Below are 27931 nucleotides of genomic sequence, written 5' to 3'. Positions count from 1 at the left end.
CTCAATGCACTGTTTAATTTGGCAACTATGAGGTTTAATGTTGAAAAAATGTAAAGCTGTGCACGTGGGTGCTAAAAATATGCATGCATCATACATACTAGGGGGAGTACAACTTGGACATCAGTGCCTGACCTCACAAATGTGCTTCAGGAAGAATAGTCAAACATTCCCATAAACACACTCCTAAACCTTGGACACGCTCCTAAACCACAAACAATGCAGAGTACATCAGCTTACTGACATATTTTGTCATTTCTGACTTTGTCAAAGGATCCTTTGACAAAGTTGGAAATGACGAAACGCGTCAGTAAGTGATATCAGACGTACACCGGAAGTTGCGCAGCAGCCATTTTGGATAAGGTTTTGAGCCAACAAATGCTGTGTATTGATCATGAATACATGCTGATGTACTCTGCTAATTTGAAGGCCACATGAAGTTCGGAGGTCTTTAGCTATTGACTCTGCAGACAGTTGGCGCCTTCTGCGCACTGTGTGCTTCAGCATGCGCTGACCGAGCTCTGTCATTTTACGTGGTCTACCACTTCGTTGCTGAGTTGCTGTTGTTCCCAGTTGCTTCCACTTTGTTATAATACCACTAACAGTTGACCATGGAACATTTAGTAGCAAGGAGATTTCCCGGATAGACTTATTGCACAGGTGGCAACCTATCACTGTACCATGCTTGAATTCACTGAGCTCCTGAAAGCGACCCATTCTTTCACAAATGTTTGAAGAAGTAGTCTCCATGCCTAGGAGTTTGATTTTATGCACCTGCGGCCATGGAGGTGATTGGAATTCCAATGATTTGGAGGGGTGTCCCAAAATTTTTGCCAATAGCATGTGTGTGTATATACTATATATATATATATATATATATATATATATATATATATATATATATATATATTTTGTGTGTGTGAAACTTGAACTCTTTTAATGCTCATCATGTGAGTATAGTGATTTGTTACTTCATTTTTAATAAATGGTGCCATTGGTAATGTACTAGGCCTTTTTTTTTTTTTATATATAGTGTTTTTGAATTCTCTTGTCTAAAAAGGTGTTGTAAGACCTAGGAAGCACTGAGTGACTCAAGAAAACCTATGCCAATCGGAAGACCATCTATTAAAACTAGATCACTTACATCCAGCACATTCACTACACCTAAATACAGAAGGAGGGTTCTTCTTGTTGTATATTGACTGCTTGAAAATATATTGAAGCTCCCTATGCTTTATGGCTCCTGGGGTACTCTGCAAGGTACTTGACTTAAGGAAATTAATGTACACAAGTTTGCTTTTGGTACTTTCAGATTATATTTTTGGCACTCATAAAATTGTGTAGAGGAATGCCACAGGGTAAAATGTTAAACAATATGTTCTGGAAAGGACAGAATATGGAAATTTGTCTGTGTAGTTCAGTTAATTGCCATCCACATCATCCATTACTAAAATAGTAACTTTATAAGGACTAACCCTGCAAATTTAGCTTCAAATAAAGATTGGAAACACACACACACTAATCAAATGAAAATCTGAAAGCATTCGATATGGGACAACTCAGAACCAAATTTTATTTACTGTAATAAATGTCTACTGTACACTGAACACTGCAGTCTACAGTTCAGTCTTCACGAAATGTAACACAATTATTTTATCCTTGCTTTAAAAAGTTTAGATCAAAGCCCAGCATTATAAAGTATTCATCTGCATGAAGTCTCCTGTGGACAGGAGGTTAAGCATCTACATTACTTCCAAAAGATTCTTTCCAGACTTGACAAGTCCTATGAGGAAAAGCAGGTGAAATTCAGACTACACCCTTTGACATGATTTACACTGTGGGATGAGAAACAGACTGGCAGCTTTTCTTAATTATATTTGGGAACTAGTATTTGACACATTTATACTCAGCATTAAGATGCAGGCATAGTATTAAATCTCAATGACAATTATTTTGAAAATCAGTCCATTACTTTGAACAAATACATATTATCTCAAGTCTCTTAGGCTTCTGTTTAATATGAATCATCTTCCTACATTAAGATAACACATATCACAGATGGTGTACATTTACATTTTTAAGAACTTCAAATGTCTAAAATGCTACTAGTCTTATTTATAAAGGTAGAAATGACCAGTTTACTGTTTTAATACAAGCATCCATTTAGGAGGCACTGGAAAAATGCTATTTTTTAATGCATTTCATGGAACTATGTCCGCATCTTTAAGAATAGCAAAATGAGTGATCTTATGACATGCAATGATTACCTGAGATATTCTATAATACTTTAAATGCAATTCAGGTTCATATACTTTTTACCCATAGAGTGATAATAAGATAAGAGTGAGAATAAGATTCCAGCAAGTGACATGTTTCCCCAAATCCAGCACGTCTTGCCAGGAGCTAGCAACAAATGCTTGGAAGACAGCCATCACGACAGTAGCACGGTTCAAGGAGAAAAGGCCTCCATTGTTTGTTTACACTCCACAGGCTGATCTTTACTGCACTGGATGCACCTGCATGGTAGCATCTCATAGGTTTTGATAGGTTTTGATAGTACTCAATGCAGAAACACAGTTGAGTACTGTTCATGATGCTTTTCTATTTACATCTAGGCTCCATGCACACTAGTGTTATTAACCACTTCAAGTCCAGACAATTTACCCCCTTCCTGTCCAGGCCAGTTTTCAGCTTTCAGTGCTATCACACTTTGAATGACAATTGCGCAGTCATGCAACACTGTACCCATATGAAATTTTTAGCATTTTTTTTAGACAGATAAAGATTTATTTTGGTGGTATTTATTCACCACTGGGATTTTTTTTTTTTTTGCTATGTAAATGAAATGTGCAAAAATTTAGCAAAAAAGTGTTTTTCTTATAAAAGTTTGCAAATAAATAATATTTCATCATAAATTTATTCCTTTGTCTTTTTAGTAAAAAAAATATAACCCAAATCAGTTTATAACCAAAAATTATAATTTTTAAACATTTTTTTTACATTTTTATTTTTTTTTATATTATTATTTAAGCTTTTTTTTACATACTGTCACCCTAGCAGTACAGTGTTACCATGGTGACACTGTACTACTTGTGGGGTGTGATGAAGATTTTTTTTTTTTTTTTTTACACTGATTGCTTTTACACCCATAAATGCTGTAAAAGCAATCATTTCTCCTTCTCTCTGGCTGCATTCTTGCAGCCATTGAGAACTACTGTGTGAGCTGTGATTGGTCACAGCTTGTCACATGGTACAAGGCTGTTGTGAATAGCCTTGTACCATGTGACCTCTGTGATCATTCACAGATTTCACTAGTAGTAAGCAATGATGTCAGAAGTGACATCTTGCTTACTTTTCTGCATGTGATCACTGATTGGCCAATCAGTGATCACATGATTGGCACCTCGCAGAGAGGTCCCGTACGAAGATCGGTGTTCCACTGTGTCCGGAGGACACAGCGGGCACCGGATCATGGTGCTGCGCACTCCCAGGGAGTGTGCGCACAAGCAGGGGGTGGGAAGCCATTTATAAACGGGAGGCGGTCAAGCTAAAAAAACACCTGGAAAAAATGCTGGATAAAAAACGCTGGTAATAGCATATTTAGTAAAGTATTAGTAGCGTTGGTGTTTAATTAACATTTTTAAAACATTTTTTCTACTCCTAGACGCTGAAGCTCAAAAAATGCTTAAAATAGTGTGCATGGACACATAGGATAACACTATTTAGCTTCTAGGAGCAGAAAGAAAAGTGCTAATATTAGCTTCTAGGATCTTACAAAAGTGCATCGAGCTAAGGCTCCATGCACATTAGCATTTTTTAAGCTCCTAGAAGCTATTATCAGCATATTGTTTTCTGCTCTAGAAGCTAAATAGTGTTATCCTATATGTCCATGCACACTACTTTAGGCTATTAGCATTTTTTGAGCTTCAACTTCTAGGAGCAGAAAAAAAGCTTTTTGGAGCTTTGTTTTAGCAGAAAAAAAATGCTAAACTCTCCTACATGCTGCTAAACACTACTAAAATGCTCCTAACAGCCTTTTTCTAGCTTTGTTTTCCCTCCATGTACTGTAAAAATGCTAATAAAACTCTAACGCTCCTAAACTTTTCTGAACGCTACTAAAGAGCTACTAAAAACGCTACAACCAGCAATTTTTATCAAGCATTTTTCCCCAACATTTACTGAGTTTAAATAAAACACTAGTGTGCATGGAGCCTAACAATTATATTTTCAGGAAAAGCTTTTGGGCTATATCCCCTTCTTTTAAGGTCCAAACTGTACCAATACACATAGGGTTTAGCAGATTTTCTCTAAACATTTTGCTAGAATCTTTGTGTATCAGTACTGCCTAGGCCTTAGAAGAAGGGAGTAAACCCTAAGGGGTTGGTTTACTAAACCTGCGTGGTGCAAAATCTGGTGCAGCACTGCATAGGAACCAATCATCTCCCAGGTTTTATTGTCAAATCTTAATTGAACAAGCTGAATTTAGAAGCTGATTGACTACCATGCACAGCTGCACCAAATTCTGAGTTCACCAGTTTTAGTAAATCTTCCCCTAAATTTAACTGTTAGTGCAAAAAAAAAAGTAACTCACCCAATGAAGGAGAATGAGGCACACATACTGTACATCTGGGGTAGGGAAGAGTGAGCTAGCCAAGCACAGTGTGATGGAATGGGGTGGGTTGGGGTGGAGTGGCTGGGCAAAATGGGTAAAGGTGCTTTGTATGATATTGCACCTAATGCTTAGCAGAATATTCTTGGTGGACATCGTCATTCAATTTTTAACTATAGGCAATGTATGGTAATCTATCTATCCATCTATCTATCTATCCATCTATCTATCTATCTATCTATCTATCTATCTATCCATTTATCTATCTATCTGTATTTCATCTATCTATCTATCTATCTATCTATCTCTCTATCTATCTATACAGTATACGAGTAGTATTATGATGTTTTCCATCATCATGCGTTACCCACAAAGCCAAAAGAGCCATTACATTTTGTAAAGTAAATGTATAGCTGCGTAAGTAACATTGTAATGTAAATAACACATAGGGTCAACAGTCATTTCCTTATTTCTGAAACATTATTGTAGTTCATTGGACAAAGTTAATATTTGAAGTGCAGCAGTAAACTGACACACATTATTTTGCATCTGGATAATATAGTATACAGTATAAGCCCTTGCCCAATTGTAAAGCAGTATTAAACAAAAAATCCCCAAAATTTAATATATTGCAGCTTTCCAATCATTAGATGTGGTGGCTGCATTTGATTTCTTTTTTTACTCTCTGCTTTCACCTGGTGATCTGGCCAGTAACACACCTCCTGAAAACCACTCTGGACGAATGAGCACAGGGGGCAGATTTGGACAGCAACATTATCAGTCTGGGTGGAGGGGATTGTTAGAAGTACTAGCAGTTTTAAAAACAGAAACAATTTAAAGCCAAGCTCCAGCTACTACTTTATAATCAGTTGCAGCAAACAGTTTTTCCTTTTGTGATAAATGTTTAACAAAAATAAATAAAAGCTGATCATTTTAAGCACCCCTGCGAGTGTTAAACGGTCTGCTTCATCTCTGTAAATGCAAAAGAGCTTTTCTGTTGAAAAACAACATATAAGAAAGGAAGCCTAAAAAAGAAACTAATATAGCCTTCACATCTAAGAATTGGTAAGCTGAAGTATAATAATTGTTTGCTTTTGGGTTCATTACTGCTTTAAGCTTTAAAATCTACATTCAACATGTTATCTGTGTTTTAACACACTGCTTCTTCTCTTATAAAATATTTATATGAATGAGCTTAATTAGATTCAACTTGCATCACCCCAAATTGAGCATCATGGGAGAAGCGCTTTTTTTTTTAAAGGGCATAAGTATTTCATTGCGTGTTTTAATTTACCTTCAAAACGAATATTGAATCCAGGAGCTGTCTTGGTCTCATCTGTGGAGAATTCAATCCTAATACAGGACCCTTCACTAATAAGACCTTCAAACGACACAGTCTCTGTTTTTGCTGAATCAAAGAGCATCTTTCCATTGCTGTACACAGCCAACCTGTATAATATGAAATGAAATATTACACTGCCTTCTTGGCCCTACAATACAGTTTGCAATCTTCGTATACATGGCAATCTTTATATATGGAATGTGATGCAAAAAAAAGGAAACCACATAAACATATGGAATGCTGTGTATGATGTAACAGTTATGTAGTTTGAAAAGCCTGCTGGGGTTTACATTATAGTGATCTGGTCCTCTGAACAGTAGTAAAATGAAAATACATAGCAATGATGACAATAGTATGCCACAAAATGATGATGAGGACAATATATGGACTGCGGATCGGCAATTATTACAATACACAGCAACAAACAGGCAATAATTGTAATACATGGGCAACAAATTAGCAATTGTTAAATATGCTGACAACAAATAAGCAATTTCTAGGATACATGGGATACAAAATGGGAATTGTAATACATGGACAACAAAAGGGGCAATTGTTACAATATGTGGGCAGCAAGCCAAGGTAAGGGCAGCTCACTACAAAAATAGCAGAGACTTTTCCTCCCATTGCCACTGACACCAATGGTTTTTGTGTGCCTCTGCAATTCCTGTTGAGCGCCATTGCAAAACATGCCATTAACATTGGCAGTCAGTGGCACTACTGTTTCATATATCCAATCCAGATCTTTGTCATACCAGGACTCACAGGTCTCATCACCCTGAGTTACTACTATCATTTATCAGAGAGCTAGAAAAAGGAAGACTCTTAGCTCTCCATCTTGTGATCTGACAGAGTGTGCAATCCTGATATTTGCATATCCTGGTCTGAGAGAGGTCTCTCCATCCTGTCCCCAGTCCAGTCCAAATTGACAGAGCATTCCTCCACTTGGATGTAACTGGGGTGTGCTAACCCCCTACTTCACCTAGGTGTTCCATAGGCAAGGGATGTTTTTAAACATAATTCCATTATTACTGATCAAATTTGTAAGATCCAAGGTTCTTGAACAAAGTCCAATAAAGCCTCCAATTAGGAAATCATACTCAAGGGATGTTTTGAGTGGAAATGGAAATGGAAAAGAAGGTAGGATCTACTGTCTATACTAATTTTTCACTCTCTTTATAAAATCTTGCTTTATCACATCTCTGTAGAGACAGCACCTTGGATCTTAAAGTGCAATAAAGGAATGATTCCTTTTGTAAATCTGTAATGTTTGCTCGACTACAACATTTTTGGAACGAAATTAAGTCCTATTCATACCTTGTGAATAATGGTGAAACAAGGTAAACCTTGGTTGAGCAATAAGGTGTTATTTCATAATTAATTGTGCTACACTGAACTTTCACTCATGTTAGATTTTTTGGTGTGGGAACATATTACAGTGTCCAGCTGCAATAGGGTGTTAATCGATGAATTATAATTTTGATAATTTTTGGTTTTTTTGCATCTTAAGGTGTGGTGGTGTGGAGGATCTTTTTTTAAATATGAGTTCCGAGTCATTTGGTATTTCTTCACCATCTTGTTGAGCAAAGTAGATAAGCTGAGTTAACTGAGCAAGCACCACTTGCTTAGCTCTGACTTTACTTATTATTAGTGAGGCATGTATCTGTTTCAGGCAACACAAGTGAGTAGGAAGTGTCTTTTTACCTTGCGTTCAGTGTTGGCAGCAAACACCCTCAATATGTGCATTGACAAGTGCCATTAAGCCAGGGCAAACATCCATAGTAGAAATAATGAAAGGTCAGTATAAAGCACAAATGAGCATGCCTGCTTCTTTCAATCATATTTGATAAAATGTGGATGCAGCCTGGTGCCTTTGAATAATTAGGATTAAGGGATATAAGGAAAAGATTGGTTTGCTATTTTTCATAAAATAAAAAACATGCAGAAAACATTCAATTTTGATGGCATGAATCCATGCAGAAAATGTGACCTATTTTGTAATAAGATGTATGAAAAAGCTTGTTTAGCAGTTTAAGTCTGGCACATACAGTATAGTTTGTACTTAAGACCTGCTTTTAGTTGGTGATGCTCAGTAATCACTATTGATTTGCAGCAATCTGCAATATGTAAAACAAGCTAGCTTAATTAGCTACCTTACCTTGCAATGACAAAAGCAGAATTCTAAAACTGTATAAAGCATGATGAATAGATACAGGAGTTGGTATACATTGGATTTACATCTTAGTATAAAAACAAGTATTAGTATAAAATGTGTAGCACTACCCCCTTGGGGGTTGCTAAGGTTTTGGGTCCCCCTATAGTCCTGCATAGGCAGGCAATCTGCATTCTCCACACAAGCTTGCACCCAGGGTCAGAAATCAGTCCTTGAGCTTTGTTTTATAGGTTTAATAAGGGTATTTAGAACTAGGATATGGTAAGGGGCATATAGGAGGCCCAAGGGAACCAGTAACTGAGGACACACTTCCTGGAATTGTTCACAAGATTTCTCTGCAGCACAGTCTCTGTTAGAGAGCTAGCCAGCATCTCCTTGATATTCCACCCCAGACCCTAGATGAACTTCTCCTTTTCACCCAGCAATTTGAAGGTATCCCTGTGCAGGGCAATCCGGTTCCTGTCCCTTTAAATAGGTGATCAGTCACAGGTAGGGTCACAATCCGGTTTCCCACCAGAGTACTCCTTCCCTTATTCGCCCAGGGGTGTAGATGTACTCACTCAGATCCTCTCCTGTACTGCACGTGGGTTAGTTTCTGCTACCAGGCCTATCAGCTGAGTTGCTCCTTCCCTACAATACAGGTGGTCCTCTCTCAGGGGGTCATTGAGTTCCAAGCTTTCCACCTTTCCAGCTCCAGGCTCACAAGCAGGCCCCATCCCACTAGGCCTCCTGGCAGCCTCCTCCCTCAGCCTCACATCGTCCTTTCTCCTTCTTCCACCCAACTCCTCTCCCACACTCCACACTCTTGCCTCTGAGCAGGCAGCAACACTTTATAAAGGGTCCACTCCCTTGCCAATCTTTTATTGCAGTCAGCCACTCCTCAAATCCACCCATTGCCTCTAAGGTCTTCCTCCAAAAGCCCTAGAGCAGGGGGACATTCCAGAGGGGCTGGCCTGCAGAGACTCCCAGTCCTGGCCACAATTTGAACCCTCTCTGGCTATTACACCTGGGCTGCTGCTCAGCCCCTGTCTCCCCAAGGTAAACTAGGAGGGTGCTACAAATGTACTCTGTGTGTTGTAAAGTGGAATTATAACTTTTCAAAGTAAATTTAAAGTATAACTGAAGGCAAAACCTTTTTTTTGTTTTGGACAGTGGAGATGGATTCGAATGCTTGTAAATTTTTTTGTTGTCTGTGCCCCAATTAAGGAGATCCACCCTCTCTATGTGTCCTGTTTACCATTTTCATTGAAAGTGAAAGTAAAATTTGCTAGGATTTCTTCTCACTTCCTGTTTGGCTATGGGAGCAGAAGTGAAGGGAAATCTTCATAATGGGACACAGATGATGAAAAAAAAATCTGACAGGGGTTATAACCCACCCTTGCTCTATCCAAAATTGAAAAAAAAGTTTCACCTATAGTTCTACTATAATGTGTTAGGGATTGATACATTTGTTTATGACCCCACTAAAAGTGATATAATTTATAAAATAATTCAAAAAATGTTCCCAGCTCTTTTTCTGTGAGGTGTTTTGTATTTTTGTAAGACCTCGCCCTAAAATTGGTACTAAAAGTGGAGCAGGCTCCAGAGGCCTGTATGAGGGGTGTGGGGCCAGGAGTTCTGTCTGTTTTGTCAGCTGGCCTACCACTGGTGAGTTTGTCATCAGCTGCTTTGACTAGCCTTTGACTAAACAGCATTGTTCCAGAATGATTCTTTAGCTTAGTCCCTTCAAGGGAGAAAGACCATTGGATTCCCCCCCCCCCCGCACTGGGGAAAATAGCTATTGATATGGCTATGCCTGGTTTAAGGTCCAGGGCTGGCACTTAGGACTGGAGGTTATCTCCCCTGTGAAAAAAAGCTGTGTGTCTAGAAGCTTGATTGTGTTCTAGTCATCACTGGAACAGAAAAACACTAGCTTAGTGGCTACTGTGCTCCAAAAGAAGTTCAGTGTAATTGTGAATTTAAAAAAGGGGTGCTAAATAAATATCAAATAAATAAATCATACATATATCCTATAAGTGCAATAATACAATATTGCAATAGTCTCGTAAATATATTTCTTAATATGGTCACATATGTGTAAAAACCACACAATCTAATGAATACATAGCACAAAACATTAATTAATATGTGATCCACCACACATCTTCACCACGTGGCACAAAGCTAACAATGCCTTATTGATCCCTTATTGCTAAGCAGGTCTATGTGCATTTTGGTTAGAATCCAGAATGTTTTTACTGAGTCCAGTGTTCCTCCTAAACTTTCGGCACAACTTCTCAATGTTTCCTCGATATGGTAAAAGGACCACTGGTACATAGACCATTTTCAGAATTGTTCTGACTCCAGTGGAAGATGACTAGTGGAGACTGGATGGGGAGAAGGCTCGGTGTACCCAAAGTGCACATAGACCTGCTGAATAATAATGAGTCAATAAGGTCCTGTGAGTGAGCATTGTTTTCCCTTTGCCACCTGGTGAAGACATATCATGGTGGATCACAAGAGTACACACATATTAATTTATACGTTTTTGGATATTTATCCATTAGATTGTGGACTTTTTTGAATTATATTTTTGGTTGTTACACATATTGAAAAATATATGCACGGGACTAGAATATTAGAATATTGTAGGGAACCCTTAGCTTCTACCAGAGTGACTAAAAGTTTGCACAAGGCTTTTTCTATTCACTTCTACAGGGAAGCAAAGCACTGTTATGCTTCAAATGAATATTCAAAAACTATATTTAAAGTGTTACTAAACCCATGACCCTGCATTCACTATATCTGGTCTCCCACAGTACACAGAACATGCAATTATTTAAGTAAATATAAACTGCTAAAAACCTTTTCTCATCAGCAGTTAGAGCAGTTTGGTGACTTCTATCAGTGTACAGCAGAGCACTGGTTAATGCTTGTGGGAGGAGTTTTCATTCTCCTCTGATTGTCCTATGAGGCTCATAACCCCTAACCCTCTACCTAGACAGTGCTGATTGGCCCTGTGCTGATCACATGCGTTTTTGCAAGAAAAAAAAACTCTAGAAAAATACACCAAACTGAACATGTGCAGCTTGCCCCCAAGGCTCTGTTCTATCAGCAGATGGATTGGGAACAGTAGAAGAAGGGGAAAATCAGAGAAGACAGGATCAAACAGCCTTTTTACACAATGTGGAGGACTAACCCCTTAGGTTCCACAGTGAGTATAACAAGCATGATTTACTGCATATACAGACTGATTTTACTGTTGTGGGTTTAGTAACACTTTAATTACTCTAATCTATCTATCTATCTATCTATCTATCTATCTATCTATCTATCTATCTATCTATCTCTCTATCTATCTATCTGTGAAAGCACTATTTGCTTTCACATAGGCATTGAAGCTAGTGGTGAGGATGATAAACAAGCCAGCAGTGGTATTTGCCATACCTCTTTCATGATGGGCGCCATTCACCGTGGCACCTTCACTCTATAAAATTCAAATACTAGATTAGTACAAAACACTGACTGTAACCTGTTTTGCAAGAACCTTTGCAAGAACCAGCACAGTCTATAAGTTTTGTTGAAGTTAAGGGTTAACTCCTACTAGCCCAATTTTTGTTAGGCAATAACAGTACAAATGTTCCACCTATTTAAGCAGTCTTTTTAGTTACCTGAAATAACTCTAATTAGTTTAAATGGCTCACTTGCCAGACAAGCAGCAGCTGTCATTACAGTTCTGCTCTGCATACATCACATGAATGTATCTGTGAATCCTATCATCAAAAATAATATATTGTTCCATTTTTTTTATCTGCATAAAGATCTCCTCCCTCTGACTGGCAGAATAATAGCTTTCCCAAATCCACAACTGCCTACAGCAATCAAGATTTGTCCCACACTTTTCTCTGGCAGCAGAAGAAAGAGGAGTAACAGTGAGAGATGTGGGTAGAAGGTCTTGCTGTCACAAAAATTATTCAGCTCATTATTGACATGCCAAAGCGTTGTAAAAATTTTTTTTTTTTTTCATTTTTAACAACTGTTGTGAACTGTTCTGCTCATTTATTCATGTTGCACCACAGACATTAAATTTTTGGTCAGATTGGGTGTCAGTCTAATGTAGTGATTCTGAAGAGCTGTCATAGTCTTTGCAGAACCAGTGGTTATTTTCTACTTGTGACCCCCTTGTATTGGTACTGCCTGCTTTCCTTTCAGCACTGATTGTTTCTACTTTGTGTGCCTGCCTGTCATCTAGGCAGCACCTACCTCACAAAAAGAACATACAAATAGTGCACATAACCTAACCTGTACAACCCTGTTACTCTTTTCAGTCCATAATGTCCTTAGAATATCCCTGGTGATGACCACTATATCTCCTGCACCTCCTCTGGGATCAGTAATGATCCAACCAGTGCAAAGTAGATAAAACCAAGGAGGGTGCAGGCATGTATTAAACTGGATATTTACTAAAAAAAAGAAACAATATCTCCCTTAAAGAGAATTGGGCATACAGAGGTATCCACCATGTAGTGTGCAAAGATGCTCCGGAGTTAGGAGATGACCATCAGGCTGTATCATACAATGTCAGAACTACTGCTGTGAACCTTCTCACTGGTTGACACATTTGGTGCCAACAGCTACTGGAGTACTTTGCAGTGAAAGGGCTTCCTATGCTGGAATGGCAATGTGTTTGAGGGCCCTGTCTATTTCTCAAGCCTTTGGAAGCTTGAGAAAAGGGAAATAAATCTCCAAACCCTGAGGCATCTTGACTGTGGATACCTATGTGTGCCCACAGATGCTTACTGTTCTGTAAATGAGACTTTGTTTCTTTTTTCAATAAATATTTGGTTTCTTACATGCCTGCACCCTCTTTGTATGGATCCTATTGGCACCTACCTTATAGACTAGCTATTGGGTGGTTGAAGAGTAGTTTAGCAAGAATATAGTACTTTCCACATTTTCGTTTTCAACTGCTATCTACTAACCAGGTAATTACACAAAGTTTAAACAGTCAGCACCAACTCTACAGATACCTTGACAGTCTGGTGTACTTATATCCCTTATCAGTGGCCCTTGTTTGAAGTGAAAGGCAGCATAGAATGAGCTTCAGCCCAGAAATTTAGAGGCTTATCTTACAGGGCCCCTCAAGGCTACGGGGCCTTATATGAGTAATTTCTGCTTCAGGGTGCTGTGTCTGTGTATGGTGGAGCCCAGTATATGGATGTCAGCATCTCCCCTACACCCAGGATACACCTACCTTTCATTGCTTTCTATTGCAGAGGGAGCAGGAAGTGACTATGCCCTCTGTCCTGGGAATGAGACAAGTTGGATCAAACTTTTCAGAATTTCAGAAAAAAGACCTGCTGGATAATAGATGGGCCACTGACATGCCAGTTATCAGGGGCCACAGAGAAATCTCACTCTGAACATCACTGAAAAAATCAAACTGTATATCAGCGAGTGGGCTGTTCACATCTACGTGCCATGGCTAACCAGAGCGTACTTCTACAAAATCAAAAAAAATAACTGCACAGACATTGATTATTATTATAGTGTTATGTTTTTCTAATATCATTTCTACCAATAAATAATAACTACTAATAATTTATGGAGTTTAATTTTAGTAGTACAACTGTAAGGTCTTAGCATTAAGGATATTAGGTGGGACTATATAAGGAGGTGCCACATCCTATGTATAATGAGGAAAACTAAAAAAAAAACAATGTGACAAGCAAACTTTTAAGGCACCATACACTAATATTTAAAAACATTAATTAACTCATATAAGGCCCCGCAGCCTTGAGGGTCCCTGTAAGATAAGCCTCTAAATTTCTGGGCTGAATGTTGGTTATATATATAACTATTTGTAACTTTTTTAAATGTCAGTGTATGGCTGTCTTAAAAGTCTACTTGTCACATTTTTGGGGTTTTTCTAACTGTAGGGTGTTAATAAAGAATTTGATATGTATTGGTTATTATATTAGTATCAGTTGAATTTCTCAGGAGGTTTCCAATGGATACCTGAAGCCTCTCTCTTTATATTTAAAGTAGTTCTAAAGCCTTGTTGTTTTTATTTATCCTAAAGCGATACTAAAGGTTCAGTTTTTGTTATTCAACAACAAACATGTTATACTTTCCTGCTCTGTGCAGTGGTTTTGCACAGAGCAGCCCTGATCCTCTTCTTCTCAGGTCCCCAGCACTCCTGGTTCCACCTTCCTGTTGAGTGCCCCAAAAGCAAGCAGCTTGCTATGTGGCACCTGAGCAGGTGCTCTCCTGAGCCGCTGTGTGTCCATTCACATATGGAACTACAGCCCGGCCCTGCCCCCTCTGTCTTCTCATTGGCTCACTGGCTGTGATTGACAGCAGCGCAAGCCAATGGATGCTGCTGCTGTCTCAGCTAATGAGGAGGCAAAGGCCCGTAGAGCTGAGGTTCTCGTGCACATCGCTGGATCGTGTTGGGGCTTAGGTAAGTATTAGGGGGGCTGGGGAAACTGATGCACACAGAAGGTTTTTTTAACGTTCATGCATAGAATGCATGAAGGTAAAAACCTTGAGCCCTTACAACCACTTTAATGCATATCCTACATTATGGTAAAAAAACACCCCACTAACTATTTCCCTCCTCCCCATCTATAAACACTTACCTAAGCCAGTCAGTGATCCAGGTCTTCGCTCCCCTCTCTTCCTCTTCTCACATGGACTCAGGCAGCAGTGAGAGTGATTGGCTCCTGTTACTGCCAGTCAAATAGTGTGAGCAGAGAGCAGGGAGCAGGTCAAGCCACGTATACTGTATAGAGGCACATCTCAGAAGTGCATCTCAGAAGCAAACCCGCATGTGTGCCTCCATAGCAAGTGGCTTAATATGGGGGCACACCAAGAAGAGTTCCGGCAGGGGGCCCCAGAAGAGGAGATTCAGGACCGCACTGTGAAAAAGCATTGCACAGAGCAGGTAAGTATGACATGTTTGTTATATTAATTAAAGTGTTTAAATTTGAGTGTTCAAAATCACTTTAATTATATTAGTAGTGATTACCCATACACTTCTGAAATTGAAAATGTCATTCTGTTTTGTTTACAGTGTATTAAGGGATGTGTTTAGAAATAGATTAAGAGATTCATTTATTTGCACTTTCCGATGCTATGTCCCTTTGTCTCTAGTTATTTGCTCAAAGCAATATTTGGAGTTCCCCTGAATTATAATTTGATTACCTAATTTAAAATTAATTTTACTGTATTTTTTACTTTTAGGGCAGGGAAGCTTTGCAAAAACAAATTGGTAGGTCCAGATGTCACAAAGGTTGACAAACACTGGCCTAATGTATATGGAGTAGCCTCAGGCAGTACCTCTGGACCATTTTCAGAAGAGATAGAAATCAGACACATTGAGAAATGTTCCAAATTGCTATTCTTTCTTGAGAAATAAGCCATGGGAGCTGTATGTGTTCCCTTCCACCTGCAAGAGGTATGCTTATTGAGACCAAAAAACATTGTTAAACTGGAAGATCAGGTGTTCATGTCACACTGTTCTCTGATGTCTATAAACATAAGTGGAAGAGTAATTAATACATAATATAGATCAACTTACACTAATTTGTAAGTATATCTAAAGTTAACATTTTGTTTACCCTCCCTGTGCCCCTAAAGAGATCTCTTTGTTTCCTGTCCTGGAGCCATAACAAATTGCAAGAGAAATGACAATTGTCACTGGAACTGGTCTTCCCTATCCCCTCTCCTCTCCTTCTGGTGAGAAATATTCCATTGTTTTTAGCCCAGATGAGAATGGTTGCAGTAGAGACAATGCAAACCCCTCCCTACTATACAAAAAGTTTGCCTGTAAGTAAACTTTATGGTTAAATACTGTATATTGTTCTGGTCTTTTTAAAATTACAAAAACATAATGGCTGTGCACATGGTACATGTTTGGACTAATTGTCAAATATATGATTCAAAATTTGTAGTCCAGTATATCATACTTTACCTTAATAGCCTAATTTAGGCTCAAAAGATGAATACGGTTCTTTATAAAATCAGAGCTAGGCTGAATGATGTTGATTCATTGTAGATCAGTAGGAAAACTAAGTGCCATTGAAGAACCATACAAGACAAAAAGATTTAAGCAATTGTACCTGTCTTTTTCAGCCAAAATGAACTTCTCAAAATGCAAGTGCAATTTCTGTCCTCCTGGTGCATCAATTGTCCATGCACAGAAGAGGTTGTTGCTATAGTTACTTGGGAAGTTTGGGGAAAGCACTCGTCCAACAGTGGCATTTTGTATTCTTCCTCCACAAGGGGCTAAAAGCATAATGAAATGATACTTATGAAGTATATTGTTAAAATACAACCTAAAAACATGAATATTTCAAAGTGAAACTCAAGGAATGCAATTTAAAACACTGCCAAAATACATGAATGCTTACCAGGTTTCCCGACAAAAGATTTGTAGCCAATCTTGTGATTAACACACCTCTGCCACACTACACAGCCAGTTGGATTTTAAATAAATTCAGTGTTCTACTACACTGATTCTGCTGAAAAATCCCACAAGCTCCCAATTATAATCCTTTCATTCTGATAGACATTTTTTTGTCTTTATATAATTAAGATCAAATATAGGATGCAGCACCACATCTATCTTTGCAAAAATCACCATGGTTTCATGCAAGATTGCTACATAGGAAGATACAAGCCATCAGTTTCCGACACCCCAATCCTTACTTAGTCAGATTTACCATTCATGTTTTCTTGAATAGGTCCTGAAACTTTTAAAGGAGCCATTTAAAGACCATCACATGCTTAAAACCAGCAAAAAACACCTTATGCCCCTTTCTCTATTGACTTCATTGTGAAATTTTGTAGCAGTACTCCAATTGTTGCCTACATTTTTGGAAATTATGCTCAACCCTACTCTCATGTTCTTTGATTTTTGCAAGTAATGCTCTCATTTCATTCTAAAACTATGTTTCTGTTCTAATAAATGTTTCTTTCTGTGGCTAATAGGTTCCTTGATAGTTCAATTTATTCCTTTTAAACATCTAGTCTTGTTGTAGCTGCAAGGTAAGCAGGTTGAACAGGCCAACCCAAATTTTACTTTGTTCAGTCACAACCTGTACCCGAGAACCTGGCAACCTGAGAATTCTAAGTAATTATTTAGATAATCATGGCATACCTGAGTTCTCAAGGAAACCTCCAAGGACATCTTTGTAAGATACTCCCAAACAACTGGCAAACAGGCTTCAATATAATTAAATACCTGCTTCCTCCTGTGATACTCCCAGACTGCCAATATCCTCACCTAGTGTATCCGGAAATATAAGCCCAGACACCTCTTCTTAAACTGCATCCAGAGTCTCATTCTTTTGTTCACTACCCATAATGCATGACTTTAAATGAAGACAGGTATGTACAGCAGATTGCCCAGTAAATTGCACAACTCTAGAAAATGACCTTACACTTCTCCACCATAATAGAGTACAATGTCTGCAAAAGTGGAGACATCTTCCAAATCCAAATATTAATTTCACACTCCCTCATTCCATAACCTGTGAACAGGATGTCCATGCAGCTAGACACCCCCAAAGAGAGCAATATTTCTCTATGATGTCATGGAATATTCCATGGAATACGCTGGTTCTACATTGTAGATAGCAATAATAACAATTGTAATAGCATAATCTGACAGGTTTTACAGTCGCTGCATGTTCTTGTTTCCTACTCAGGATATGGTTTTATATGTAATCACCTAATTATTTCTGCTTCTTAATCCCTTCCAGCTTCCAGCTTAGTTGAAGAAGTTGGACAATTAAAAAGTTGATTTTCAAGCCAGTCTCATTTATTTAATTTAAATCCCTATGTTCAGATTGTTTTATTTGCTTATTTGTGTCAGGTATGGGAAGATTCAAACATACATACAGTATTTGCTATAAGGTTGGATACAGGTCTGGCAGGTACTGTATATGTTGCCTATATATCATTAAGGTATAACTGCACATTTGGTGTACAATTGGTGGCCTCACTTGTAGTGGCAGATGAATATCAATGAGATTAAAGACAGAAAACCATGAATCTTAAATGTATAGTAAAGAGTAAAATTGAGTGCTTTTCCTATATCTAGCAAATATAGGCAAGTATTATTTTTGTAGATTATTGATATTAATAGTGTTAACAAAATGACAGAATTGGTATTTTAACAACACCTTTGCCAAGCTATTTTATTTCTCATTATCCATCTACATAAAATGTCAAAGTAATTAACTGATATTAAAGAAAGCTTTCTGTAGAGCGATATTACCTGGATGAAATGGATGGTGGTTCAATTGTGTTCATGTCTTAGGAAGTGATAGATATTATTTCCTCATTTATTTGAACATTTGAATTAGATCTTTTTGAATGGCACTTTGTGCAAACAATTTCAGCAGTGTTTCAAAAATGTTATCTTGTGATTATATGTATAATATATGTGCCCATGTTTCTTCCAGGGTGATTATGCAACAAAGAATCCCTGTTTTTATTGAAGTGTCTAAAGCAGCGGGCACTGCTATAGATCCATCTACCACCTGATCTCATATAAATGCTGTATGGGAGAAAATGACAGGGAGAACCACACTGTTTGAGGGTGTGAAAGCCAGGCAAGCACTATTATTACTGGACATAACTGTACGTTTGAGGACTAGATTTTTTTGGTTTGCTTATGTAGCATGATTGGGAAAAAATGTTGGACTTCACTGTTGTCAAATATAAAATTTAGATAAGAAAACTCTTGCAACTGGCTTGTGGACTTTCCATGTGTTCCTTTCAATGCTGTGGGGTTACCTGACACCATGGCATAACTTTGTGGCTGGTTTCCAAAATATATATATATGTTTCATGACCTACCTAAGCAGATGGGCTCCTTGTCACTCCAGCGTGGTTTTGAAGAGTTGATACACGTGAGGTTCCTGGAGCCTTCCAGCTCATATCCCATGTAACAATGAAAATGTGCTGTTCCCCCAGCATGCAGGTCCATGACTGTTACATCTCCATAATCTGGCCTTCTAGGAAAACTGCAGCTCAGCATGAAAACTTGAAATACAAATACAGTTACATATTAGCAAGGAGATAGACATAATAATAATTTCAAACAATACATATCTTATTTATTTATCAAATCAACAGCTTCCCAAAAAATTACAGCATAATGCAACTTTTACAAAGCCATACAAAAAACTGAATTAGGTCTTTTAGTACATTTAGAGAACCATATGGTTTTCTGCCAAATCTATGCTTCTGTATATCCAAAAGCTGCTCTATCCATTTATCATCTAAATCTCCTTGCAAGCAGCGGTGTTTAAGGATTTTCTTAGTGTTGCTAATAGTGTTACTGTGGTGTCACATGAATTTCATGAAAGCCCAACATCGAGAAACTTGGAAATTCTCTTAAAATTCTCCCAACTTCTCGTTTAATCTAGGTTAGGGGGTGAAAATAGCACTTGGACTATGGACTCTGCATCATTCTTAAAGGATAAGTTCACATTTTTTGGGCAGAATTTAATTTTTCATAATAAACAGAAACGCTTTCCAATGCTATTTCGTGCCCAGCCATCTCAATGTGCTTTTCTCTCACTTACCTTATGCACAGAAGGATTAAAATATTGTCAGTTTATTTAAATTATTTAAATGATTTATAGATTCCATCAATTCTTGTAGATCGTCTCTCAGCATTCACTTCCTGTAGATCGGGGGTCAACAACCATTAGATTTCTGAAAGGTGACTGGTAGATCTCGATCTGGGCTTGCTGAAACTCCATCCCAGAGCATCAGAGTACAATATAGAGGAACTACTTGTAAAGTTGGAGCTCTAGTAGGGAGCAAGAGACACATAAGTTGATGTCTCCTCTGTAGTGTTGCTCTTACACCCTGTTGTGGTTGGTGGGTGTAGTACCTGCCAAGTATGACCCGTTCAAGGGCCACTCTTCAATTGCCCTGCAACCTTGTGCAGTACAGCAAACAAGGGTTTAAACAGGCAGCAGTGTGTTGCTTTCTCACCACGTGTTTTAACCCCTTGGCCCCCGCAGAAGCATGCAGTTGCAGGGCGCTTGCAGAGTGGACCATTTACTTGAATGGGTCTCGGTTGACAGGTGGTAGTGTCCATGAAAAGCAACAGGGGATGTAATTCCTGCTGCGGTGGGTGTACACCTTTGGCTGCTGTCTCATCAGCTAAAAGGGGTAGGGAATGGGGGGCAGTAAAACTGTGATTAAACCACAGGGTTTTACCACCCCTAACTTTACGTGAACAAGCCCTAATGGTGCCACTGCTGATTACAACTAAGGAATCATTCACAGTTGCAGTAGGCACTTCTGCCCCTCTGCAAAGTGATCCCAGTGCATTTGACAGGTGGTGAGGAGGCGATATGTCATCACGTGATTTAAACCCATGATTGCTGCGCAATGAGTGTGATTGTGACACGTGAGTATGCCAATTAGAGTTTTAAATCAGGTGTGAGGAGGTGACACTATGCTCGATGATCTTTGACTTCTCCCATGTTGTTTAGATAGATCTCCACCTCTTTAAAGTTGCCGACCTCTGCTGTAGGCCATCTCCCAGAAGCCTTCACTTTCTTGTTGCATCACAGAAGAGGACGTGATAGGGTGTGTCGCCTTATATGCAACAATTGCCCCAGAGGAGCTCCAGAACTTTTTGTGGAGTGGAGCATAGTGCAATAATGCAGTTTTTGGTGCGTTTGTCACACTTGGGGTGCCTTTAATAAGTAATGAAAACACAAACACGATGTGCATTTGCAACATGTTTGTGAAACAAATGGCAAAGCACACATGTTTGCCATGTGTTTGGAAACACACAGATGTGACTGGAGCCTCATTGTTCTGTAAACAAACCAATTTCACTTTCAGGCCCCATTCACACCTAGAGTAGAGGAAACCCATGTTTTTTGGCTCGTTTTTTTTCAGTGTTGATTTTAATGTGTTGTGCTATGGCAAAGTAGCTCATGGGACATTTTGGTTGCATGTTTTTTACTGTGCATTTTGCTGCATTTGTCACTCATTTTGTCATGTGGCAAAATGCATGCTTGTTCTGTGTTTGGTGTGTCGTTTACAATTAACCAAAAGCGCAACTACTGTAGTTCATTTTTGGTGTATAAAGGCGGCCATACATAATACAATCTGATTGTACAGTCTCTATACGATCTCCTTTAGATTTACCAAAACTATGTCATAGGAGGACACACCATCTCCAAATCTCCAAATTCCACTGATGCCCACCATGTATGGAATAAATGATAGTGTAAACCCGCAATACACAATTGAATATACTTTATTAAATCTGCTTAAGGGATCCCTTATGAATAAGTCAGATGATGAAACGCGTCAAGGGAAGTGACGTCAGACGCACAGCGGAACTGGAAGTGATCCAGCGGCCATCTTGGAATCTGGCAATTCCTCTCAGAATTACATGTGGAGGACACCAGGAGACTCCTAGAGGTCTGGTCATCTTCTGTAGGCGTTTTTAAAGAGGAATTAATATGTAAGCAGATTTAATAAAGTATATTCAATTGTGTATTGCGGGTTTACACTATAATTTATTCCATACATGGTGGGCATCGGTGGAATTTGGAGATTGATGGTGGAACATGAAAGCTGCTGTATTCGTATGACATCCTGAGCATATCTATTAGGCTGTGATGATCTTTTTGGTAGAAGCAGATTATGCAAAATGATCCTGTCCGGGTGGCTATAAGGCGTATTATTTGTCATTTTCGGCAAGGGTATTCACTCCTTACACTATAGAAGTGGACACAGTGTTACACGTGTTGTTTTGGACTTACAATTTTTCACTTTGATTGATTCACTGGCACGTTTTTGACACGTTCACTTTTTCACTATTTGTGATCACGCATGCTTTTTTGCGTTTATCACACTTGTTTATTTAGTTTGTATTATAGAAAGGGTTATCAAAGATAATGCACTATGGTGTCCTTTTATGAACCAGCAGTAATAGATCGCTGCTCAGTTCTCCGGCATTCTCTGAGAACACAGTTCTCCTGTGAATGCAGTTTATGAAGCATATGTAGATCAGTTCTCCAAACGAAGGGAGAACGGTCTCCAAACGCTGGAAAACAGCTGATTTTACTATAATCTCATGAGATTACAGTAAAAGATCAGTTTACTAAGCAGAGGTAAATTATCTCTGCTTAGTTTGTGGTCCCTCTGATTCTCCAGCTCTGGGCTGGAGAATCTGGAGGGAGAACACAGATCTCCAGTGAAGGGCTGAACATGTTCTCCTGAGTGTTATAAACTGTGAATGACCAGAGAATAACTGTGATCCTCTGAATCACAGCTATTCTCTGTGTCATAAAAGGACACCTATGTGATTTTTTTCTTCTTTTTGAGGTTTTCTTTTTGGCCACAGGAGCCATTGGGAAGGCATAATATGAAGATTGTGGTTTGGATTTAACACAAGAGTGACTATATAGTTTTTGGAAGGACTTTATTAAATCTTTGGACAATATTTGTGTGATTTATTATATATTATTGGGGATATACTATACTGGTCGAATTAGCATATTTATATTCACAGGGTTTTGAATAAGAAAAAAAGAAAAGAAAAAATAATTTTTTTGTTTTCTTTCTTCATTTTCCAAAAACATGTGACAACAAATTAGTTGCCTCTTAGCAAATACCTTGGAGTGTCTCCTTTCCAAAAAGGGGTCATTTGGAGGGGTTGCCTCTACTATCCTGGCATTTCAGGGCCAACATTAGAAGCTTGTGCCACACATCACCCACTCTTGAAGACCAAGCCTTTTCTGACACTTTTTGTTCACATGAAAAAACAGGTTTTTTACTAGAAAATTTTTTGAACCCTCACACATTATATATTTTTTTAAAGCAGAGGCCCTAGAGAATAAAATGGTTTGTGTTGAAATTTTTTACGTCTCACAATATTTGCGCAGCGATATTTCAAATGCAAATCGTTTCGGAAAAATATACTTTTTAGAATTTTAATGCACAAAAACACAATATATTGCCCAATTGTTTGATAAAATGTAAAATATGATGTTATGCTGAGTAAATAAATACAAAACATGACATGATTTAAAATTGCGCATGCCCTTGCAATGGCAACAAAGTACATACATTTTTATTATCGATAGGTGACACTTTAAAAGCCTTTACAGGTCACTAATTTATATTCACACAGGAGGTCTAGAGATAAAATTATTGCCCTCGATATGATGTTCGTGGCTATACCTCACATGCTGGTCCATGTTGGGCATATATGTAACAGTAGAGAACATGGGCATACGATGAATTGGCTCTGTGGAACAATATGACCGGAATTCAATCTTTTTGTAATGCTCATGTTGAGGGTTAGGCCCAAAAGAGTTTTAAATTCAGAAACCGTGATAGGTTTCTATGCGAATTGTCTGGAAAGAGCTGAATTTGTTTGGGCGGCCATGTATTGTTGCGTATAAATTGCCTTGGTCCAAAATCAATTGATAGAAATCTAACGTGAATAGCAGCAGAGGGGCTAAACACTAGTGCTGGCAGTGAACGGGGACGATCCTGCTAACTGCATTTTTGTGGACACTATACAAAGGAGGCACTAGTATAGTTCTGTTCATGATCAATATATTGATCTGTACAAACACTAAACTAGTAATGGCAGTGATCAGCGACCTATAGCGTGAGTGTGATAGTGTGCAGGCAATCTAACGCTAGCTGACCCTGGCTAAGAGGGATGCTTACTGACCCTGACGCTATCTGATGTTGCTAGTGGCAGAAATACAGTGATCAGTGACAAATTCTATATACTGACACTGTACTAATGGCACTGGCTGGGTGACGGGATGATCAAAGGGTTAATAGGGGCTATCAAAGGGTTAAATGTGCTAATCTAACGCATGCGTGTAAAATGTAGTGGTGCTTTTACTCGGTGCCATGTTCTCTCTTCTCTCCCTGGACCGATTTGTGGGGGGGCAGTGGGGAGCACAGGTGTGTTCACACCCCAAAATAGGAAGCGATGCATGATTACATCGCTTTGCTAAGAGCTCCTGCTCAACCGCAAAGTGCGGGTAAGCGGTTGGCAAGTAGTTAAAAAAAACCTCTTAAAAAAGTGTAAAAAAATTCTCAATATGTTTTTTTTTTAACATTTTCATTATTTTTTTTCAAATACTTTTATCAGAATAGTACAAAGTTACCATAGTAACATTGTACTACTGTGTGTGTGTGTGGGGGGGGGGGGGGGGAGGGGTGATCAGGGATTTTTTTTTACACTTTGCTTTGCAGGAGAAATAAAGATAATTTCTCCTGCAATGCGAAGCTTGCTGTCAGAACCCATTCATGAACTGTCAAGTTTTGACAGCTCTGGATAGTGATCTGTGATTGGCTGGAGCTGGTCACATGGTACAGGGTGCTGTGATTGGCCCCCATGTATCATGTGACAGCTGTGGGCCAATCACAGCTAACTAGGAAGAGAAGCTGTTATGAATGATATTGATTCATGAAAGCTTTGCTTACATAGTGATCATGTGATTGCATAGCGATTACATGATCACCGGGTCCCATTCACTGGGATCTTCATTCCGTTGTGTCCACTGGACACAGCAGTCGCAGGGGGGATGCTCTGTGCACACACTCAGGCGCGCAGCAGTCCCTTGTGTTAGTACAGCCAGAGCGACGCATGGGAACGTCGCTTTGCCTGTAGCTGCAGCCTGGCCGCAGTACATTGCGGACGGGAAGTGGTTAATAATAATAATAATAGTAATAATTATTGATTAATTTAAAGCCAACAGCTTCTGCAGTGCTGTACAAATAAAGCTAAAAAATGCTATATTATAAGGCGATCTTTCTTCATTATTAGGGTAGGACCTACAAATATCAGTTAAGCAAATGGCCTCTACTCTGCTGCTTCACCAGTAGTATCTGGTACTAAAAAGTGCCCTGGTAACTGCCGATATCAGTAAAAGAGAAAGGTACCCTCCTGCCTGACATTCTCAAATTGGGCCATGAAAATACCATTAAACACACTTCTAATTAATGTACACTTTATGTATTTACAAACTGTACTCTTTAAAGGAGGCTACATTTTCAATCAAAGCAGTGTGTGTATAATGATTATTAATGGTATGTCCTTGCTAATTTGCTCAGAAGCCCATGTAGTATCATCGTGTACACTTGTTTCATTTCCTGCTATAGTTTTAAAGCTCATTTGTGCATTCAGATACCAAAAAAAGACATAGGCAAATATCTATTCAAATCACGTTCACATACTGTATGTCATACTGTGTTCTGGGGTTCTTTGTTTGGTATTGGTTCTGCTTTGGAATGTAACTATATTATTGGCTCTTGACCATCTTTGGAGGCCATCACCATGCCACTGTACCATTTCTTCAGTGATAAAAGAGCTTTCAACATACTCATAAATTAATAACAGCTCCTGCCCCAATTAAGCAAGCTGTTAACAGATTTTAGAGCTTAAACTACCCAAAAGGGACTTATCTAAAGGCCTATGTGCCCAAGAGTCTTTACATTTGAAGATGGATTGGGTAGCTGTGTTTGCTATAATTAACCCTGTCTGTACTGTACAAACAGAACTTGCATGACACCAGTGATCTGCTGATCGCTGGTGCAATGCTTTCCAGATGCTTAAAAAAAAAAAGTAAATGCACATTTTTTTTTAACCTGCAAAAAGATGTTTATTTATGTATTTATTTTTTTAAAGGTGAACTTATCCTTTAACCACTTGCCCTCTAGAGGATTTACCCCCCTTAATGACTAGGCCTCTTTTTGCTTCTCGGCACTGCACTAATTCAACTGATAATTGCTCGGTCATGCAATGCTGCACCCAAATGAAATTTACGTCCTTTTTTCACACAAATAGAGCTTTCTTTTGGTGGTATTTGATCACCTGTGTGCTTTTTATTTTTTGTGCTATTAACAAAAAAAGACCAAAAATTTTGAAAAAAAACCTATATTTTTTACTTTCGGCTATAACAAATATATAGAAACTCAACATTAGTTATACATTTAGACCAAAATGTATTCTGCTACATGTTTTTGGTAAAAAAATCCCAATAAGTGTATACTGATTGCTTTGTGTGATAATTATAGCGTCTACAAACAATGGTATAGATACTGCAACTTACGCAATTTTTTTGCTATACAGCACTGCACTAGTTTAACTGACAATTGCGTGGTCATGCAACATGGTACATAAATGAAATTTATGTCCTTGTTTTCACACAAATAGAGCTTTCTTTTGGTGGTGTTTGATCACCTGTGAGCTTTTTATTTTTGGCACTATAAACAAAAAAATTTTGAGAATTTTTTTTTTTAAAAACAATATTTTCTCATTTCTGTCATAAAAAATATCCAAAAAACTAAAATTTTGTTATAAGTTTAGGCCAAAATGTATTCTGCTACATGTTTTTGGTTAAAAAAATCCCAATAAGTGTATATTGATTGCTTCGTGTGAAAGTTATAACATCTACAAACTATGGTATAGATAATGGAATTTGCACAGCTTTTACTTTCTGACTGCCCATCACATTTCTTGAGGTAGTAAAATACCAGGATAGTACAAACACCCCCAAATGACCCCTTTTTTGGAAAGTAGACACCCTAAGCTATTTGAGAGGCATATTGAGTCCATGGAAGATTTATTTTTTTTCCACAAGTTTCTGCAAAATGACAAAAACTTTTTTTTTTACACAAAGTTGTCATTTAAATTATATATTTTTTGCACAAGCCATGGGTATATGTGGAATTACACCCTAAAAATACATTCTGCTACTTCTACCGAGTATGGGGATACCACATGTGTGAGACTTTTTGGGAGCCTAGCCACATACAGGAGTCTGAAATCCAATGACCACTTTGAAAGCCTGAAAGTGTGTAACTTCCTCATTTCACTTCCTCACTACCTAACACAGTTTCGAAGGCCCTGAAATGCCAGGATAGCACTAAACCCCCCCAAATGACCCCTTTCTGGAAAGTAGACATCCCAAGGAATTTAAAAAGAGGCATTTTGAGTATTTTGCAGATCTCATTTTTTCTCACAAGGTTGTGAAATATAAAAAAAGAAAAGAAAAAATACGTATTTGTTTTTTTTTCTTCATTTTCCAAAAACTTGTGGCAACAAACGAGATCTGTAAAATACTCACCATGCTTCTTATCAAATTCCTTGGGGTGTTTACTTTCCAAAAAGGGGTCATTTGGGGGGGGGGGTTGGTTCTATCCTGGCATTTCAGGGCCTCCGATACTGTGATAGGTAGTCTGGAAGTGTAATGAGGAAATAAAGCCTGATGGTGCTTATTGGATTTTGGGATCCTGTACTTGGCTAGACTGCCAAAACGCCTCTCACATGTGGTACCCCCATACTCGGGAGAAGTAGCAGTATGTATTTTGGGGAGTAATTCCACATATACCCATGACATGTGTGAGCAGTAAATCATTTAAGTGACAATTTTGTGTAAAACAAAAAAAAAATTATTTTGTTTGTCATTTTCCAAAAACTTATGGTAAAAAAATAAATTCTTCTATTGATTCAACATGCCACTCAGCAAATATTTTGGGGTGTCTGCTTTCCAAAAAGGGGTCATTTAGGGGGGTGGGGGCATTTTATGCCCGGCATTAGAAGTTTTTGCCACACATCATTCACTCTTCATGACATGTTTTAAAACTGCACATGCCCCATGCAATGGCAACAAACTGGATACGTTTTTAATAGAGGAGGTCTAGTGTTAGAATTACTGCCCTGATCTGACGTTCATGGCGATACCTCACATGCATGGTGCAACTGCTGTTACTGGCACAGGGTCAAAGCTCACGAACGCAGGTGTAC

At 38.5% G+C, this 27931-nt stretch overlaps 1 protein-coding gene across 3 annotated transcripts in view; it reads right to left on the bottom strand.

Annotated features, from left to right (window-relative positions):
- The window catches only part of SEZ6L (seizure related 6 homolog like), a 570023-nt gene that overhangs the window by 143362 nt on the left and 398730 nt on the right, over positions 1-27931 (bottom strand). For all 3 annotated transcript variants that reach the window (XM_089684123.1, XM_089684122.1, XM_089684124.1), the window contains 3 exons: positions 18970-19155; positions 16224-16389; positions 5901-6055 (listed from right to left, as the gene is read on the bottom strand). In XM_089684123.1, coding sequence (XP_089540249.1) covers positions 5901-6055; positions 16224-16389; positions 18970-19155 — 507 coding nt within the window. The remainder of the gene's footprint in view (positions 1-5900; positions 6056-16223; positions 16390-18969; positions 19156-27931) is intronic.

Source organism: Staurois parvus, unplaced genomic scaffold, assembly GCF_062004578.1.
Source record: "Staurois parvus isolate SC_StPar_1 unplaced genomic scaffold, SC_StPar_1.0 ptg000336l, whole genome shotgun sequence".
NCBI lineage: Eukaryota > Metazoa > Chordata > Amphibia > Anura > Ranidae > Staurois > Staurois parvus.
Note: the sequence above shows the minus strand (reverse complement) of the source record. Positions and strands in the feature narration are given on the sequence as shown.